The sequence below is a fragment of the Rhopalosiphum padi genome, chromosome 4, assembly GCF_020882245.1.
Source record: "Rhopalosiphum padi isolate XX-2018 chromosome 4, ASM2088224v1, whole genome shotgun sequence".
Classification (NCBI taxonomy): domain Eukaryota; kingdom Metazoa; phylum Arthropoda; class Insecta; order Hemiptera; family Aphididae; genus Rhopalosiphum; species Rhopalosiphum padi.
This window is the reverse complement of record NC_083600.1, coordinates 36,164,246-36,182,527: the sequence shown is the minus strand read 5'-3', so window position 1 is coordinate 36,182,527 and position 18,282 is coordinate 36,164,246. Positions and strand designations below refer to the sequence as shown.

Below are 18,282 nucleotides of genomic sequence, written 5' to 3'. Positions count from 1 at the left end.
TATTTCATGAATAATGAAAATAATTTGTATTTTAAACATTACATTTCTATATTGCAGTTACCAGATTTATGTAATATGATACTTAAACATTTACAATAAATTTAATCTTATACATAGAAATTTCATTTAATGAATTTCATGAGCAACACCATATAAAATTACCCTTTAGAATTTGAAAAGAAAAATATATATCAAATTGTTATATAAATGATTACAAAAAATAAACACTGAATTACACAAAATAATTCAAAGCATTGAAAATAGATAACAATATTTAATACTAACAACTTAGTTTTGTGTTTAAATTATAACAAAGACATATATACACATTACAAATCGAATAAAATATATTGCCTACTTAATTAATAAATCACCACATTAAAATATATACATTACATTAATTGTTTATCACAGATTGTTAACATAATTATAGTCATTCATCGAATACAACCACCTAAATAGCCATGGATATTTGTTGGAATCTACGTTTACACCATTAATAGCATCAAATATTTCATAATCATAATCTGTTGGTTCATCTCTGAAAAAAGGATATTTAATAAATAATTTTACTTGTAGAGCATCAATATTTTTTTAAATAATCAAAATTAATAACAATAATATATTATTATAGTATAATTTAAAAAATATGCATCATCCCAAAATAAGATACTGGGCCATATGGACAATAACTAGTCTCATTTGTATTGCACAAAGCTAGCTTTTTTTTTTTATTGAGTATTGAGACAAGGTATACTGACTTACACATTCAAAATAATATTAGTTCATTATTACAGTGAAAAAAATTAGAACATAATATTGATAACATAAACATAAACAAACATTAAATGAAAAATCATAACATAATCTTTCAATGTATATAGATAATATTATAGTACAATATGGTGTGGATAAGGAATGGTATAAAAACAGTGAAAAGCTATGCATAAGACTCAAGAAACAACTAAGAAAACAGGCCTTCTTTGAAATAATGAAGAAAAAACATTTAAGGGAAGTCAAAAAAAATAAGGGAAAGAAGATAAACTAAAGAGACCTTAGATGTTTGATCCTATAATTTTGAGAAAGTTACACAATCTAAGTATCTAGGTACAATAATTTGAGATACTAAAAAGGATCCAAATACAGCAATTATAAATATTCCCTAGAAAATTTATATATTAAGTCAAGGCTACTCTCAGAGTATAAGATTAAGCACCATTATGATAACATTTATAATAATGTACGAGTAACAATAAATAACTTTGAAGACTGATTTTTCAAAAAAAAATAAAACTAAGGATACATGACCCATACCGTAATTCAAAAATGGGGAAATGGCAATATACAACATTGAACCAAAAAACCTTAATAATAGACTAGATATGGTAAATAAGGTTAAAATAAATAGACTGGAATGGTCACACATAAAGGGAACCCAAGATATTTCTGTCCAGGTTTAGATTGTCATATACTAGCATAAAATCAAAATGGATGAAGATAGTTACGTTTGGGTTTAAACTCTAGAAGGATGTAACCGAAAAAAAAAAAAGTAATACATAATATTATATTAATAGTAAAACTAAATTTAATCATTTTGTTCAAAATCTTAAATATTATTAAAATAGTTACCTTGAAAATAATAGGTAAGAAAAATTTCGTTCAGCGTTATGAAACATATTTGATTCATCAGATTCTTCCGACGAAGAATATTCACTACATGGACTTGTAGGAGCACTCGAAAAAACATCATCATCCGAGTCATAGCCTAAAGTCATTAGTAATTATTAATTAAACAAAACTAAATAAATACAATTTTAGTTATGTTATACCATTTGATAATGATATTCTTCTTTCATGAGTGGAACTTAAAGAATTTTTGATATTATCTAAAATGAAAAATTTAATAAAATATTTCTTTAATAACTAATATTAATTTTAGTTCTTGATATTTATAATTACCATGCATATTTTTAGATTCTTCAGTCTCAACTGCTTTTTTAACAGGTTCATTATCTAATTAAAATAAAACATATCATAATATGAAAACTTAGATATACAACATTCCCGTTTTTAGCAAATATACATCTAAACATAATAAAAATGCAATAACACAATACATTTAAGCTAAATAAATAAAACTGTATGTTCTATCTGTCTCAGGGTTGGGCAAGATACTTAAAAAAAAGTACTATGATACATGATACTTGCATTTAGTGTATCTAGATACAAGATACAAGAAACATTGTGAATGTAGAAAATATACAAGATACATGTATCTTTATGCTTTGATACACAATACTTTTATATTTCCAATTGAATTTTATTAACTATTAAACGTAAAACGTCTATACAAACATATAGTATATACAATACAGTATACAGTCCATACTCTATAATAGTTTAGTATTCTAGCTTAAGCATTAGGTACAATAAAATCATAAATATTAAATAATACAATAAGTCAATACACATAAAATTATAACTAATAAATTACTATATGCATTATACTATTATGTATATAAATACACCAAAATTAATAAATTACATAAAAATTACAACTTAAATTGTACTTATATATAATTATACATGTGTTTAATTGGTTATGGACTAATTGTTAAAAATTAATAAATAAATTTAATTGGTTATAGTCTAATGGTTAGTTTTTAAATTAATTTGTTTAAATAAAATCTTGATTTCCTTTAAGAAAAATTAATAAATAATAAAAATTATAATTATTGTTTCATTTACGTATCTAAGTTTTGAAGGTTCTACAAATCGAATTCAAATTTCTTGGTACTATTCAGTACAAATATTTACAATAAAAGGATCTTGTATCTTTTGACAAAAAAAGAGACAAGATACCTCTAAAAATGTATCATGATACATGATATTTGATACTTCAAAATTATGTATCACGATACAAGATACAATTGTATCTTTGATACTGCCCAACCCTAATCTGTCTGAATTAATAACTAAATATTTTGCATACTTACCAGAAAATAATTGTTTTGGTTTTAAACCTGATTTAGCTTCAATACTACATAAACAAGGAACAGCAGTTAAAAACCATAGCTTACAACTTTCTTCATTATCATCAGATTGCATACTATGTATAATAGAAGACTTTTCAATAAGAATTTTATGTACCTGAGTTATCAAACAAGCTGCAGTAATTTCACTACAACTCCCAGTTGCATGAAATCTGTAATATAGTTTTATAAACAAGTAAATTAAAAATTAGATCAATCAATAGGATTTAAAAATGTACCTAAATTTGATATGAAATATTTTAAATAATAGTATAATTTAACAATTATTTTTAAATTTTAGGCTGCTGAAATTACCTACATATCTATTATTTATTATCTCATTGTTAACAAGCAACTTTGTCTGATGATTTTAGAGTTAGCAATATTTGATACGTAATTGAATTAATTAAAAATATAATGGTCTAACTATTATAACAACTATAACTATGCATATTATAAAGCAAGGTTGAACAACCTAAATCATCTTGAGAACCACTTTAAAAATTCATTATAATCCCAGGGGTTACATACAAAACTATAAATTGACATATTAGAATTTTTGCTAAGTTATATAATTCATTAATTCACTCAAATTTTAAAACTGACACAAAATTATTTGTATGTTACATGCTTATAAGACATAGACAGAACTTGTAGATATAGTGTTCTTTTGAGTAAAATAATATTAAAAAATAGTTTAAATTTACTCACGCATAATACTTCTGAAGTTTTGTAACTATTAAAGAAACATTGCTGGCAAGTTCCAAGTTATTAATTAACAACTGACAAAGATGTTCAGCTACTTTTCCATGAATTTTTCCTTTAATATTTGAATCAAAACGACTATCCGAGTAGAAACTATCTTCCAAAGCCAATAAATGCCTTACTTCATGACATAACCGAGTAGCTAATGACTCAATGTCTAATATATTTTTATATTGGGATATTATTACATTCGATAAACGTTCTGCTAAAAACTAAAAAATTAAAATATATAATACCTTGATTTATTTATACAACTATTTTAGTTTACACATACTTTACAAGATTTTACAAGACAAGTATAAGATACAAGAGTATGTTGTGGACGAGTTTTCCTACTTAGCATACTCCCAATTCTCATTGACTCTAACGCTTTACATAATTCAGCCATGGGGCTTAGTAAAACAGTTCGTCCTGATGTAAATGATTTTTCAGGAATATCTTGTTCTTTGGTACTAAATCTTTGTCTTAAATATTTTTCAAGCAGATCTAAACCTCTATCTGATTTGAGATCTACTATTTGATCAAGGAAGGGCCAATATTCAGCCCAGCCAACATTCTTTTTTTCAGCTAAATCTCTATAAATTATTAAAATTAATAACACATTTTTAAGTGATTAATAATGAAAAAAAAAAATTATAAATAATTTTAATTACCTTCCTGCCTTTTCAATACTTTTATTTTTAAACTCATTTTGTTTTGGACTTGAAGGAGACTTTTTTGGTGAAGGTGACAATAATGTTTTTCGCACTGGAGATTTCCAATCTTTCCAAAACTTTAGGGCTTGTGATTCATTCATTGGGCCGGCCACAGCTCTTACTTCAAGTATGGGATTTAATGATTTAGGATTGTCATTCTAAATGAAAACAATATAATAAAACTGAATTGTGTTTATAGGAAATTACTTAAAATATATTATAATTATCACCTGTAATGGTGGAAATATAGATGAAGACTTAGGTGAAAATGGTTTGCCAATTGTAGGTTGAACACAATCATCATCAGATTTCCACATTGGTACAAAATATCCATTCTCTAATAAATGTAATATATCATTATACATTTCCTTGTTGTTTCTCGAGCATATAACCTATATTATTTTATATGATATTTTAGTTTCGAAAAAAAACTTAATTCATCAATGAAACTTACATCTTTAGGAGTTTGGTCATATTTATTTAGAGGTGTTAATATACACTTATCATATGAAACTAGCTCTCTCACTACACCCACATGGCCAAATTTTGAGGCGATATGTAGAGGTGTATCATTTGCAGCTTTATCAGGTGTGTTTAAGTACAAATCTGTGATGATTTCACTCCGTGATAAATATGATTGCTCCATACCATATAAACTTTTTATAAATTCTGAACTAGTAATACATTCCATTATAAAATGAACAATTTGTGGTTGGTCATACCGAGCTGCTACATGCATAGCATTATACCGACATCCTTCCTAAAAAAAATATATTTTAATTAATTTAAAAAAATGTATAGACAGTGATGTTTAAAATACTTTCAAAATATACAACTCTTTAACCACACTAAAAAAAAAAAATAACTAACATTTTTTTAAGCAAGATAGTTTTGATTATTTGATAAAAATAGTACAAACTTGAATATGAAAAGTTCAAACCATACTTAAGCCTAATAGTTTGTAAAATAGATAATAAAAAATAATAAATAAAATTTATAGTAATATTATTGGGACTCGGAAGTTGATGACCTTAAAAACATAAAAATGACAAAAAATACAAATATGACATAAAAATGACCTAAAAAAATTATAAATATTTATTTTAAATTAATAAAATATATATTTCCTTTAAATTGTATTATATTTTACTATAAAATTCTATATATCTTTATCAAAGCTTACAAATTACTCAAAATATGGCATAAAAATGACAAAAAATTAAATTAAAAAATTACAAATATATTAGATGTTTTAAGTAAGTTATCGGCATAATGGTCAACAAGAAACGATAAGAAGTGAACTAAAGCAAAATCAGTAAAAATGACTAAAAATGCGGGAAAATGACCTAAAATTGTCAAAAATAATTTAAAAAGTTAAAAACACCAAAAAAATGCAAAATAAAAATTAGTTGTTCAGATTCACATACTAATGAAATACATTTATGGTCAGAAGACATCGTCTAAAAAGTTCCAAAAATAAAAATGGAAAATGCATCAACTTCCAAACCTTAAATATTATTATTTTTTTATATAAGTAGTCGACAAGCTCGACGACAAGAGTTAATCTAAAGTTAATTAAAAGAACCTCAAAATATTTAGCTATAATACTTTCAAATATTTTACTTGAATTATTGATGGTGTATCACCACTGCTAACAAGAAACCTCGGATTTGAATTCACAGCCAGTTTCACCTTATCTAGTTCTCCGCCTTCAATTAGACGACGGAATGCAACTAGGTCTTCAGATTTTAGAGACTTAAAAGTGAAACTTGTAGATACATTAGGTAGTATATTTTTTTCAATTTGTTTTATAGGTAATTCTTGTCCAAAAACGCTGAATCTTTCAGCTTCAGTTGCTGATCTGAACAGCTTGAATCTGGCAGTTTTGTTAGATTTGACTGCAGAAAGTGTTTCTTGAAAATTAGTGAACACTCTAGGAGTGCCTATGGTTTCATATAATAATATTAATTAAAGTAAAAACATAGTTTTAACAAAATTTAAAAAATTGATGAAAAAACTTACTGCTGTCATCAATGTCTGATTCCAAAAAAACGCCATAAAACGATTCTTCGTCATCTGAAACGTTTGCAGTATTACTCGAATCCATGAGATCACTCCTTTGAGTGCAGGGCACACCACCAAAGTATAAAAATATATTTTAATTCAATTCTATCAATAACTATGTCTCGTAATGAACACACTTGCAAGTTACAACTATGGACTTTGCTGCACTAAACATGAATTATAGTTCTTTAATAGATGACTGGGATGATTGGTAAAAAATTCAATAAGAAACAGCATTTTTTCACTTTTTGTATGGTAAAATAAGCCAAGAATAAAACGGGAACCGGGTTTTGTCACAAATTACCGAAACGTATTTTTATAACTTATTTTTGGTCGACTTGCCAGTTGGTTTTATTTGTTGTTTGACGAACACCGTTATTGATAAGTATCATTTAAAATCATTGGATTATATTTTGAAACAGCGGTGCCAACAAAAACGCAACCAAGATCAGCAGCTTCCCGGATCATACGATACCGTGTTCAATACCGCCATTGGATACCTTAGTCACGTGGACGTAATAACAAAGTGTTACCACTTATCAATTATTATCATAATAATATTATGATCAATGTCCATGTCCATTATCCCGTATTCCCGTACTCCTGTGATGACGATGTACATTAACATTAACTAATAATAGTAATAACTAATAACTACAATAGTACAATATAATATGCGAGTATACGACCAATTCGTAAGTGTAATACGTACAAACGTATATCACTACTTAAAACATTAATACATTACGTAATATTGCTAAGTGGAATATCGAAGATTTTTGTAAAGTAATTATTGTTATTTGTTTATCAGAATACCAAATTATATTTATAATTAATTGTAAACAGTCTCAAAGATTCCTTTATTGAACGAATCAGTGAATCACTCAATTTTTTTTAAACAATGTTACTGGTTACTGTTTCCAATGTCATAAACTCATAATACGAAGTTGGCTCCAAAGATGCTTGATGAATAAATTAAATTCTAACGATAAACGCCCTTATAAAAAAAAAAAATAGTTACCTACACACTACAATACAATACGTCAATACCTATTTACGAATGATTCTGAAAAAAAATTGCCATGCTTTAAATCATTATTAATTGTTCATTTAACAAAACAGATAATTTTTATATTTAGCTTATAAATTAAATAAACAAAATATTGTTATAATTTGTGTTTTATCGCTCTTAAATTACACAAACAGTATAGGTAAGTATAGCGAGTTTTAAAACCCGCTGCAATCTTGTTAAAAATATTATAAAATGTATTCAAAATACGTTCTAAATATTAAATACCTACTTTGTATCACTTTTATTTGAAATTCGTACCTATTCTAATTAGGTTCAATAAATTTAATATTGAAATATTTGTACATTAATCACAAATAGATACCTATAACCTATACGGCTATACATACTTATACTTATTTATAAATATTTAATACCTATACATACATTTACTTAATGAATTCATGAATTTCAGATTATGGATTAATTTTTCTGTTATCTACTTATTTCATCAAAGCTTATGATAAATAGATATTTTAGAAACAAAATTTAAAACACGAAATTGTTTGTGATTGGAATTAAATAATAAATAGTGAAATGAATGTTAAGTGTTTAGTATTTCGGAATAAAAATATGCAGTCATTTTAAATATTTAAAACATAATGGCTATAATGTATTTAATATTTGTCAATAAAAAATTTAAAAGTATTTGTAATACTTAACCAAAACTACGATCTCAGTGCTCAATCGCCTAAGACAATATTTCGGTATCATAATGTATTACTTGAAATACTTTAATACTTCTCGGGAATGATTTTATTTCATAATTGCCTAGATACCTACTAATTAATTTGCAATGAACATTTTACTATAAATTAATAATCAAACGTTTTGTTTTAATAGGGAATATATAATTATAATTCATAAGAAAATAATCAAATAAGTTGACAATTATAATTAGTATAGTATACTATCGTATTCATATATACTATAGCTATACAGGGTGATTCTTTTATCATTATTTTGTTAAGTATTGACTTTTTTTCAAAATATTTTGCATCATGCTTTTTTAAACTGTATAAAAATTTTATTTTTTTCACCCTTTTATTTAGTGAAACCACTATCAACTTTTGATTTTCAAATGGTAACCTATGTTTAAAATGTCATAAAATAGGGCAATTTTTTTTATGAATTTTAAAATTAAAATCGTTAGTGGGTTTAGCTGCTCAAAGTTGGGTGGTTTGAAGTTTTTAGGTGTTCATACTACAGGTTATTACGGTTGTGAGGCATTGGTATAATTACAGATGTCAGATACAAAGTTTATCACTGCGTCGATAGTCGATAATGAGTTTATTACATATGAAAATATGTACCTCTCTTATTATCTATTATTCATGTGACTATTAGTCTTCAGAAACAAAAAGTATTATAAAAACAAAAACTGCCCAACATTGAAAAAGCATATCTCGCTAAAAAATTAACGAAAAATAATAATTTGAACGTTAAAATTCATAAAAAATAGCCCTATTAATTTAGTACATTTTAAATGTAAGTTGCCATTTGAAAATCAATAGTCTATAGTGGTTTCACAATTTCACTATTAAATAAAAGGGTGAAAAAATAAAATTTTCCTACAGTTTAAGAAAAGCGTGATGCAAAATATTTTGAAAAAAATATGAAACTAAGTCAATACTTGACGAAATAATGAGTGTATATAATGATAAAAGAATCACTCTGTATAATAAATATAATATTATAATATGTATTATATCGTTGTATCATAAAATGAATGGTAATCAGATTGATCAGACAAATTAAAGGTGTTAACGAGATGAAATGTATTATTAGTTTATTTATTATTACCTTTGTAAAACTAAAATTTTATTTTAAGTAGTGAGGGGAGGACTAAGTACATGATCTAATTAGAAGAATATTTTTTTTTCTGACGGGGGACGGGAGGAGTGACCTGCACATTTTGAAAACATCGTACTATTATAAGCTATAATTACATACGTAGGAAAAACATTTGAATCCAGTATATTTATAGTGATAGTTGTGAGAGGGGGAGACATCACTTGTCTAAAGCTCCCTCCAAGGGAACCGATGTCTTTTGAAGCACTTATGATATAATTATTTTTAAAGCTTGAACAACCATCGACAAGGACCTACTAATAAAAAATGTCTTTATCTATTTCTTTACCTATGAGTTATGACATTTATCATAGGCTAAATAACCAACTTCGGCGACTCAGGCTCCCTCCACTTTATTTTTAGTTTCACGTTTATACCAAAGCATGCATATTGTCGAATGATGCACCATATATGTACTATATATTTCCGTTATGATGGGTCAGAAACATGACGTATATATTCATACTGACTATAGCAGTTTTTCTATAGTGAAAATAAATTAAATAATATATTTTTATAATATTACTAGTATTAAAAGTAAATTAAAGTAATAATAATGTCTATAATAATAAATTATATAATACATGATTTTATCGATTATTATTTTATACAGTTAATATAACATATCGTTGTTTTTATAATAATATATCGTATATTCTAAAATAAATTATGATACCACTAATACCTATATACTAATTTCGATTAATATTGCTTACTCTGACTATCGATTTTAGTAATTTTTAGTAATGGTCCTAGGAATGTTTAAAGAATGTTACCATTTCCTTAACAAATATTACTTTGTTAATATAATAGCCAGTCATTACTGAAAAAACTGATTGTCAACATTGACTATAACATTTATTATACACGGTGAATGGAATATAAACAATATCTAAAATTATGTTTTGGACTGCAGGTCACTGGACAGTGGACATGTATGTATGGTTCAATGATTAAGTACGGTGTACATTGTACACGTATGGTATCTGAAATCCGCAATGATTGTACATAGGTTATATACCTACCATGAATTAAGATATTATTCTATAATACTATCTAAATACTATTTATAATCAATGATATTATATTATATCGATATACCTACAACCTATTACCTATATAATCATTGGTGCAACTAGGTATAAAATACAAATATTAGGAGGGCTGCAGCCCCACAAATAAATATACCTAAATTAATTTACTTACTTTCATGCTTTTCAAAAGCTATATAGCTAGGAGGATCGTCTGGATAATTTTCATTTCAATAGTAGAAACTGTATGAGTATATGGATTCTTTTTTTGGGATATTAAAAATATAAAATAATAAGTTTTTTTTATCAATTTTTACTTACTAAAATATGTTGAACGATGATCGCCGCAGTGCCACTGCGATGGTTAGGTACCGCATGTCGCATAATATTTATTAGATAAAAATATTATTATTAAATCACATATTTATCTATTATTATTATGTAACTCGTAACAATGAACTATGAAGGTAACATAAAAAACCCAACACAAGGTTCTCCATAAATTTTCTTCAAATAACTGTAAAAAAAAATTCAAGCGTCAATATAGAAAAAATTTTATGAGCTTATGAAATTTATTTTTTTAAGCAATCAAGTAAAATAACGATATATTACAATTTAAATATATAGGTAATAATATTATATTATATCCTACTAATTATGCTAGATTGACAAATCATCTCCGTTCAGAATCGTTTTTCGTATACAATGATACCTGTCATTGCATTCAAATTTAACACATCCATTATAGCGACCTACTCACCATCTCTACTATACAGCAGAGCGATATCCACTTGCTCACCTTTTTTTTATTATTATTGTAGTCTATTAAATGATTTTTGATTAAAAATAAATACAGAAAAAAAATATACTTATCAATGGTTATTATTTTAATATTTTTATTTATACAAATTAATTTTTCATTTATATTTTATTTTTTTATGATGCGGGTACGACGCGACTATAATTTTATTATGAATGAATATTTAAAAAAGTTGTATAGAAAAATAATAATATACCTTTTTTCTATGAATTTTCATAGGTATGGTTTATTTTGATTATTATCGTAAATCTGGGAATTCAAATTTCATCGCGAAAATGCGATAATGGATTACAGATCCTAATGTTCATTTACTAGTCACACATTGACATAGCCAAAATTACATGTAATATGAAATGCCTAAACACTAATCCTTAAAACATAGTATGCTTCAGCCCCCTTAAAGCTATAATCATGACTAAATAAATATTTAAATATAATAAATAAATATTTAGTCATGGCTATAATATTATGTAATTGCCCAATTTATAGTTTAATATTTTTACTAAAATGTCGTAATCTTTGAGCTGTAATGGTTTTTGACTAGAAGCAGTAGAAGCTAATAAATAAAAAAAAATTTAAAAAAAATTACATATTGCAAAATAAACTTTAATGTTTTATATTTATACAATTTACTTTTGAATAATTCTTTACGTCATATTTCATAGGATGTATCTCACTATTTTATGCTTAAATTATTATCAAATCTTAAATAATCTAAGAAATATGAAGTGGCTAATTCCCCCTCCCCTAAGTCCCCTCCATAGTTGCGCCAATGTATATAATATTTATTAAATATATGTACGTAGTACGTATGTATGTATGGACGACGAACGTAACGTCGTATAATAGAAGCTGCAAAATATATGATATTTAGGTATAATTTTATGGTTTTATGTAATGTGCCAGTCAATTCCCCCTCTCTTTTGTTCGACTGTGAAATCGTATAAAATTGGTAAACGTTTTTTATTTTTTTATTATTATACATTAGATTGTATATATAGTATAAACTTATGCCCATTAACGCACGCATCGACTATAGGTAGAGAGGTACTAGGTAGTACTAAAGAGTGCCTCCTACCTTGTTTTGTCCAATTTTTTTCGCTGATTCTACACACTGCACTAGAGGTTCCTAAACTAAACCACTAAGGTGTCTGCACCTGCGTCCTGCACACAGATATATATATTAATATATATATATATATGTGCTTCTGCACCAATAGTTACAAGAAAAATACAAACATGTTGATAAAGGAAATAAATAAAAATAATTGTGTATTGTGTTTACATTAATATTTAATATTTATAAATAATATGCGGGCCCAAACAATATTGAACGATGATAAATATAATTTTTTTTATAAATAGACAATAATAACAAATAGGTACATTACAAATAATTATAGAAGTATTTTACTATTTTTACTGATTTATCATTTTGTATAATTTTATAATTTTGTTAATATTCATTATAGTGAATATTGATATGCCGAACTTAATTAATTCAGTGATACGTAAATACTTGTGTGTTGTAATACATAATATGGATATATTGTATAGTACACTATAAAAAAAGTTTGAGAACCCCTGCATTACATACATAAGCATAATAGTTTTCGCACCTTAGGCCAAATTTAGTCCGACCACGGTGCAGGTGGCGTCATAAATCATTATTATAATATTATTAACGGGCCGTTAACATTTCGTTATTCTAACACAAACTGGCATGGCAGTGGCATACATTTCGATTTTCCATTTGACGACAGATACAGACACTGTTAGACACCAGTGTTTAGTTTAGATAGGCACTTCTGCTCAAATGTAGAAAAAAAATATACCGCAGTTATAGTCTTATAATATTTAGACCGTTATTAGAGTATAAATACTATTATATTTGGAAATTTGACTCTTGGGTTATGTAATGTTCCGCGGTTTTAACATTATACACGCAGCAACGGTGCGGCAGTTGGATTATAGTTGACCTAAAAAACTAAAAAACATGCGTTGGCGTTGTCGTGGACAAATAATAATAATAATAATAGCGGTGGCTGCCGATTGTTGGTAGCTCGTGAATGACGAGTCACGATAATGTGGTCAAACCCGAAATCGTAATACATTTACATTATAAAAGTACAAAATGTAGTTATTTTACGATAATCGTGGTAAAACGGAACAAAATACCTTAAATATTATATGTTTTCAATTAAAACTAGTTACATGAATATTTAATTAAAAAATATAAGGTACCTACTACTACTACAGTGAACGTTTGTTTGAAATTAAAAAAAAAATCCTTATATGTCCAACAAATAAGACGTAGAAGTACTTATTAGTTATTATATTAACATAACGATAAAAATATAATATTGGTAGCCAATAATTCTATACGTCTAAACGTATTTATGTATTTGAATATTATTTAGGTATTAGGTATTTTGTACCAATATATTATACATTTATACATGCAATTATATATGCTCAACTGCTCAATGCAGTATTATATTATATATTATACTTTTACAATTCAATTTATAAGTATCCTTGACTCGATATTGTAATAAACAACTACACTATTAATTATACTCTGATTCTTAATGAATTTTAAACTGTCATTGTCATTTGTCATTTGTTGTTATGTATAAGTATTATACTTATACCTCTTACTTCTTAGTTATTTCAGTTAATATACATTTTTTCCAATTAATAATTATGTTTGAAACTTGAAAATCACTTATACTTTATCATTGGTACAAATAACGTCTAGTCACTTTTCATAATAAGATATAATTTATAAGGGTAACGAAAAAAATCGAATATTTTGACGTTCCAAAGTTCTATATAACTAATTCTAATACATTGAAATTTCACATTGGACAATCATCTTATTAATATTATTTTCATTAACAAGATAATATTATATATATTTGTATTCTAGCCTCTAGGAAAAGAAGTAGAGTAGAGATAATGCGGTCTGAATTTAAAATATTAAGTAGGTAATATTCTTTACCTAGTTAATTTTTACTGATTAAATAATTAATTAAAAATGGGAAACTTTTATTATTTACTATTTTTTTTGTCATGCATACGCATTTATCTATAATACTATTATGATTCTACGAGATTCTTGTAAATTCTTCTCAAATATATGAGACTCAGGGGCGCCAATTCAGTTTTAAAATAGGGCTGCCAAATTATTAAGCAGGCTAAATTTGCCCACCATATCAGAACATAGTAAAAATTTTGAAATGTATTACTGTCTTAAAAGATAGGGCGCGCGACATTATGTATACATTTTAGCCTATTTGTAGAAGTCTTAGAACCAGCCTACACACTCTTACTTTGAATCTTGATTATACTGACATTATCTATAAATATAATTCATACATTTAACTTAAGCATCTCAATTTATAATAAATAATTATGACTATTATAGTATTATCATTCAAATAAAATTTTTGATTATACAAATAAAGCTGTAAGCAATATATTATAAAAAAAATCAATGTAAGATATTAGTATGCAGTTATTTGTATCATTAAATTATTTGAAGTTTGAAATTAAGAGTTTATAAATAATTAGCAAAATGAATAACGTAAGATTGATTTTTACAAATTTTTAATAATTTATAAAATATTTTTCAAAAATTATTATAATAGTTTATTTTTACATTTTAGCTGTACCGGCGATGTATAAAATTAAGGCAGGCCAATATGTTATAGGAAAAAATAGGGCCACCAATATATACCCTGCGATACCCCAAATGGCGCTCCTTATTATATAAATTAATTTAAGTTTGTATAGGGCTTATATACTAGAAAACTACTTAAGAAATTGTAATGAAAATTTCAGTGATTGTTCCTTAGAGACATCAGAAAAATTTAGAGAGTAGTTTAAATTACGTTAAAAAACAACAAAGTTCTATAGGTACTAAATCCGCCATGGGTGAATTGCCAGACTTAGAGTCAAATTAGTTCATAAAGCGAAGTATATACAGATATGTAAATTGTGAACTAAGGTATTATACTAAAATCAAGATACAACGATTTAACATCTTTTATGTTTGTTTATTTTTTCCCGATTGAAGTCGAATTTTACTGCATCTAGTCAGTTATACAACTATTATTGCAATAAATCACTATATACGTCTATACACGTGTTTATAATTTCTTTTAGATTTTTGTAAATACACGATCAATTAATATTAATTACAATATTGTGCCTTATTAAACAGCAGGACAATATAATTGCAATTATTATAAGTAGGTAAATTGTCAGTGTTATATTTTGTATAAAATTTATTAAGAGGACGTTATACCCGCATGTGTTGTCTCTCTCTTACTAATGTAGATCATAGCAAATTGGCGTTCAGCAGAACAGATTTTGTGATGTTAGATTTAATATTAGAGTAAATTTACCTATTATCAAACTTAAAGGTAATAATATTATTATCTATAGGGCATCTCACAGGCTTTTATTGATATCTTAATTTTTAAGTGAGTTATAGTTATGTAAAATATTAAAACTTTAAAATGCTCGTAATTCGGTTAAAAATTAAAATATCAATAAAAGCCTTTGAGATGCCCTTGATAATATTATTACCTTTAAGTTTGATAATAGGTAAATTTACTCTAATATTAAAGCTAACATCAAAATATCTGTTTTGCTGAACGCAAATTTGCTATGATTTACATTAGTAAGACAGAGACAACACATGTGGGTATAACGTCCTCTTAACGTGTAATAATCGGCGACTTTAAAAATATCGAAAAAGATAAACTAGGTACTGCTTTTATTTATGTTATTGATAAATGATAATTTGCCAAGTTCTATAGTAATGAAATATATATTGATCATATAAATATATCAAGTATACCTATATTATATGGCTGTAATGCTGAATTGCTGTGTATACCGTGTTGTGAATCACAGTGATACGGATCTAAAAAAATAAACTTGTTAAATATATATTTATTTACCTACTCAATGCACAGCTAATATGTTTTAAAAATAATATTTTCGCCAATTTAAACTTTAATTTACTTTGCAATTATGTGTCATAGGCGGGTGATGCCTTTAAATGTATACGTATTGTAATAATATTGTATTATACATTGTAACGAAAATTTTCGTGAAACGAAGTCTTCAAAACCACCACCCGCTTGACAAAATGTGTCACCCGTTGGACATTTCCCTAGGGCTACGTGCGCGGCCAACTGTCAAAGACGTGTCAAGATATTGTGACGTTACAACGTCAAGGTTTAAGACGGACACCAGTCATCTATATGTATAAGTGTATGACTACAAAACGCTCTAACTTTAAATTATGTCCTAAATATTTAATTTTTTTTGTTAATTTCGGCCTAAATATTTTTATTCTTACATATATTACGTTTACGGATATTTTTTCCTTTTCTTCCATTTTTTAGACTTAGGACTGAGAAAATAATTTAACTAAGTTTGGTTTTTCTGTTTGTTGTTTTATGATTAAAAAATGTATTAGATACTAATAATTAGTAATTGAGTAACTGATAAAAATGTATATTCTTAGATAATCACCAAGGTATGCGGACAATTGGTCCCCGGCTTAAAGTTAAATACAAAATATTTTTTTATCATTAAACGTTCTTTAAAATGTTTTTTCAATAATATAATACTTTTAGAATAACCTTGCATTCAATTTTTAAGCTTTGAAGCAATATAAAATTTAAACCAATTATGTATTTTTAACAACAAAATCTGAAGTATTTAATAATAAATTTAAAAATATTGTTAGAATTAAACATCCAAATATTTATAATTTTATTGAATCGATACAAATAATTAATTCAACAACAATGATATCGTTGACAAAAAATAATGATGTTTTTTTTAAATAATTTTTTTAAACTTTTAAGCGACAAGGAAAAAAACATTGTTTCTTTTTGTAATAATTTTGATAATAACTTTTCAAAAGATGATCTTTCGAACTTTTCATAAATTGTAATTATTATGTTATACTTAAATTATTTTTTTATTCGACTATAATAATATTATTTATTAATTTATTATTATATTATTATGTTTAAATGAATTCATTTTTATTTTTTTTTAAAACAAATAACTATTATTATATTCTAAAAGTATTATATTATTGAAAATATATTTTAAAGAATGTTTAATGATAAAAAAATATTTTGTATTTAACTTTTAAGCCGGGGACTAATTGTCCGAGTATAAAATTATAATGGGGACCAATTGTCCTAGATCCAATTACCAAATATCGAACAAAGTCTCCATAAATATTTTATTTTGTATTGCAATTTATACATTTTTTCTTGTATTGATTATGTTTCTTTTTCCAATATAGCTTATTATGATTATCTTAATAATTTTTTTATCGTCTAGAAATACATAGAACAACCCGGGACGCAATATTTATAGGTACGTTTTAAAAAGATCGGATTTAATGATAGATTTTTCAATACTTTATTAGTATGTGAGTTCAGTCAAACCTAACATCTCCGAGTAAATGACGTGTGGGTAATTTCTTGACGAAACACACAACTTTATCTGTGGAAATATATTTACTAAGAAGGGATATTGAAATATGATAAAAATAATGTCTTATACCTACTCCTATGGCTCTATCCATATAATTAAGCTATAAGCATAAGCACGTCTAGTTTTAAATATTTAATTCATATTCATTTATGTAGTTTTTTACCTAAACAAATAATAATATCCAATAATGAGCAAAAAATGTCTCATATTTTAGAATAATTAATTATTAGATATATTACAATAAGAAATAAGAATATAATATAATCAAAAATAACTATAAGAAATTATTGTGTACGCACACAAGGGGTGTACAATAGTTATGGAGTTGCATGATACATTTGGCGACACTGAAAATGCAGCTGTGAACGACCCGTTATGTTTTTGTTTCTCATTCTTTTTTTTATCATTTGCAGTCGGG

At 25.9% G+C, this 18,282-nt stretch overlaps 1 protein-coding gene across 1 annotated transcript; it reads right to left on the bottom strand.

Annotated features, from left to right (window-relative positions):
- Nucleotides 1-254: 254 nt before the first annotated feature.
- LOC132930162 (ankyrin repeat and LEM domain-containing protein 2) lies at nt 255-6,939 on the bottom strand. The gene is made up of 12 exons (XM_060995871.1): nt 6,515-6,939; nt 6,116-6,435; nt 4,947-5,252; nt 4,723-4,884; nt 4,451-4,650; nt 4,072-4,372; nt 3,744-4,009; nt 2,997-3,205; nt 1,960-2,013; nt 1,830-1,886; nt 1,630-1,765; nt 255-541 (listed from the first exon to the last, which is right to left on the bottom strand). The coding sequence occupies exons 1-12, from the start codon at nt 6,597-6,599 to the stop codon at nt 409-411; spliced, it is 2,229 nt and encodes a 742-aa protein (XP_060851854.1). The 5' UTR covers nt 6,600-6,939; the 3' UTR covers nt 255-408.
- Nucleotides 6,940-18,282: the final 11,343 nt, after the last annotated feature.

What these genes read in the sequence shown, in the direction of transcription:
- LOC132930162 (XM_060995871.1), bottom strand. Translation starts at nt 6,599, where the DNA reads ATGGATTCGAGTAATACTGCAAACGTTTCAGATGACGAAGAATCGTTT. An exon ending in ATACACCATCAATAATTCAA is followed by an intron (nt 5,253 to 6,115) that starts GTAAAATATTTG and finishes TATTTTTTTTAG; the next exon opens with GAAGGATGTCGGTATAATGC. An exon ending in ACCAAAACAATTATTTTCTG is followed by an intron (nt 2,014 to 2,996) that starts GTAAGTATGCAA and finishes TATTTTAATTAG; the next exon opens with ATAATGAACCTGTTAAAAAA.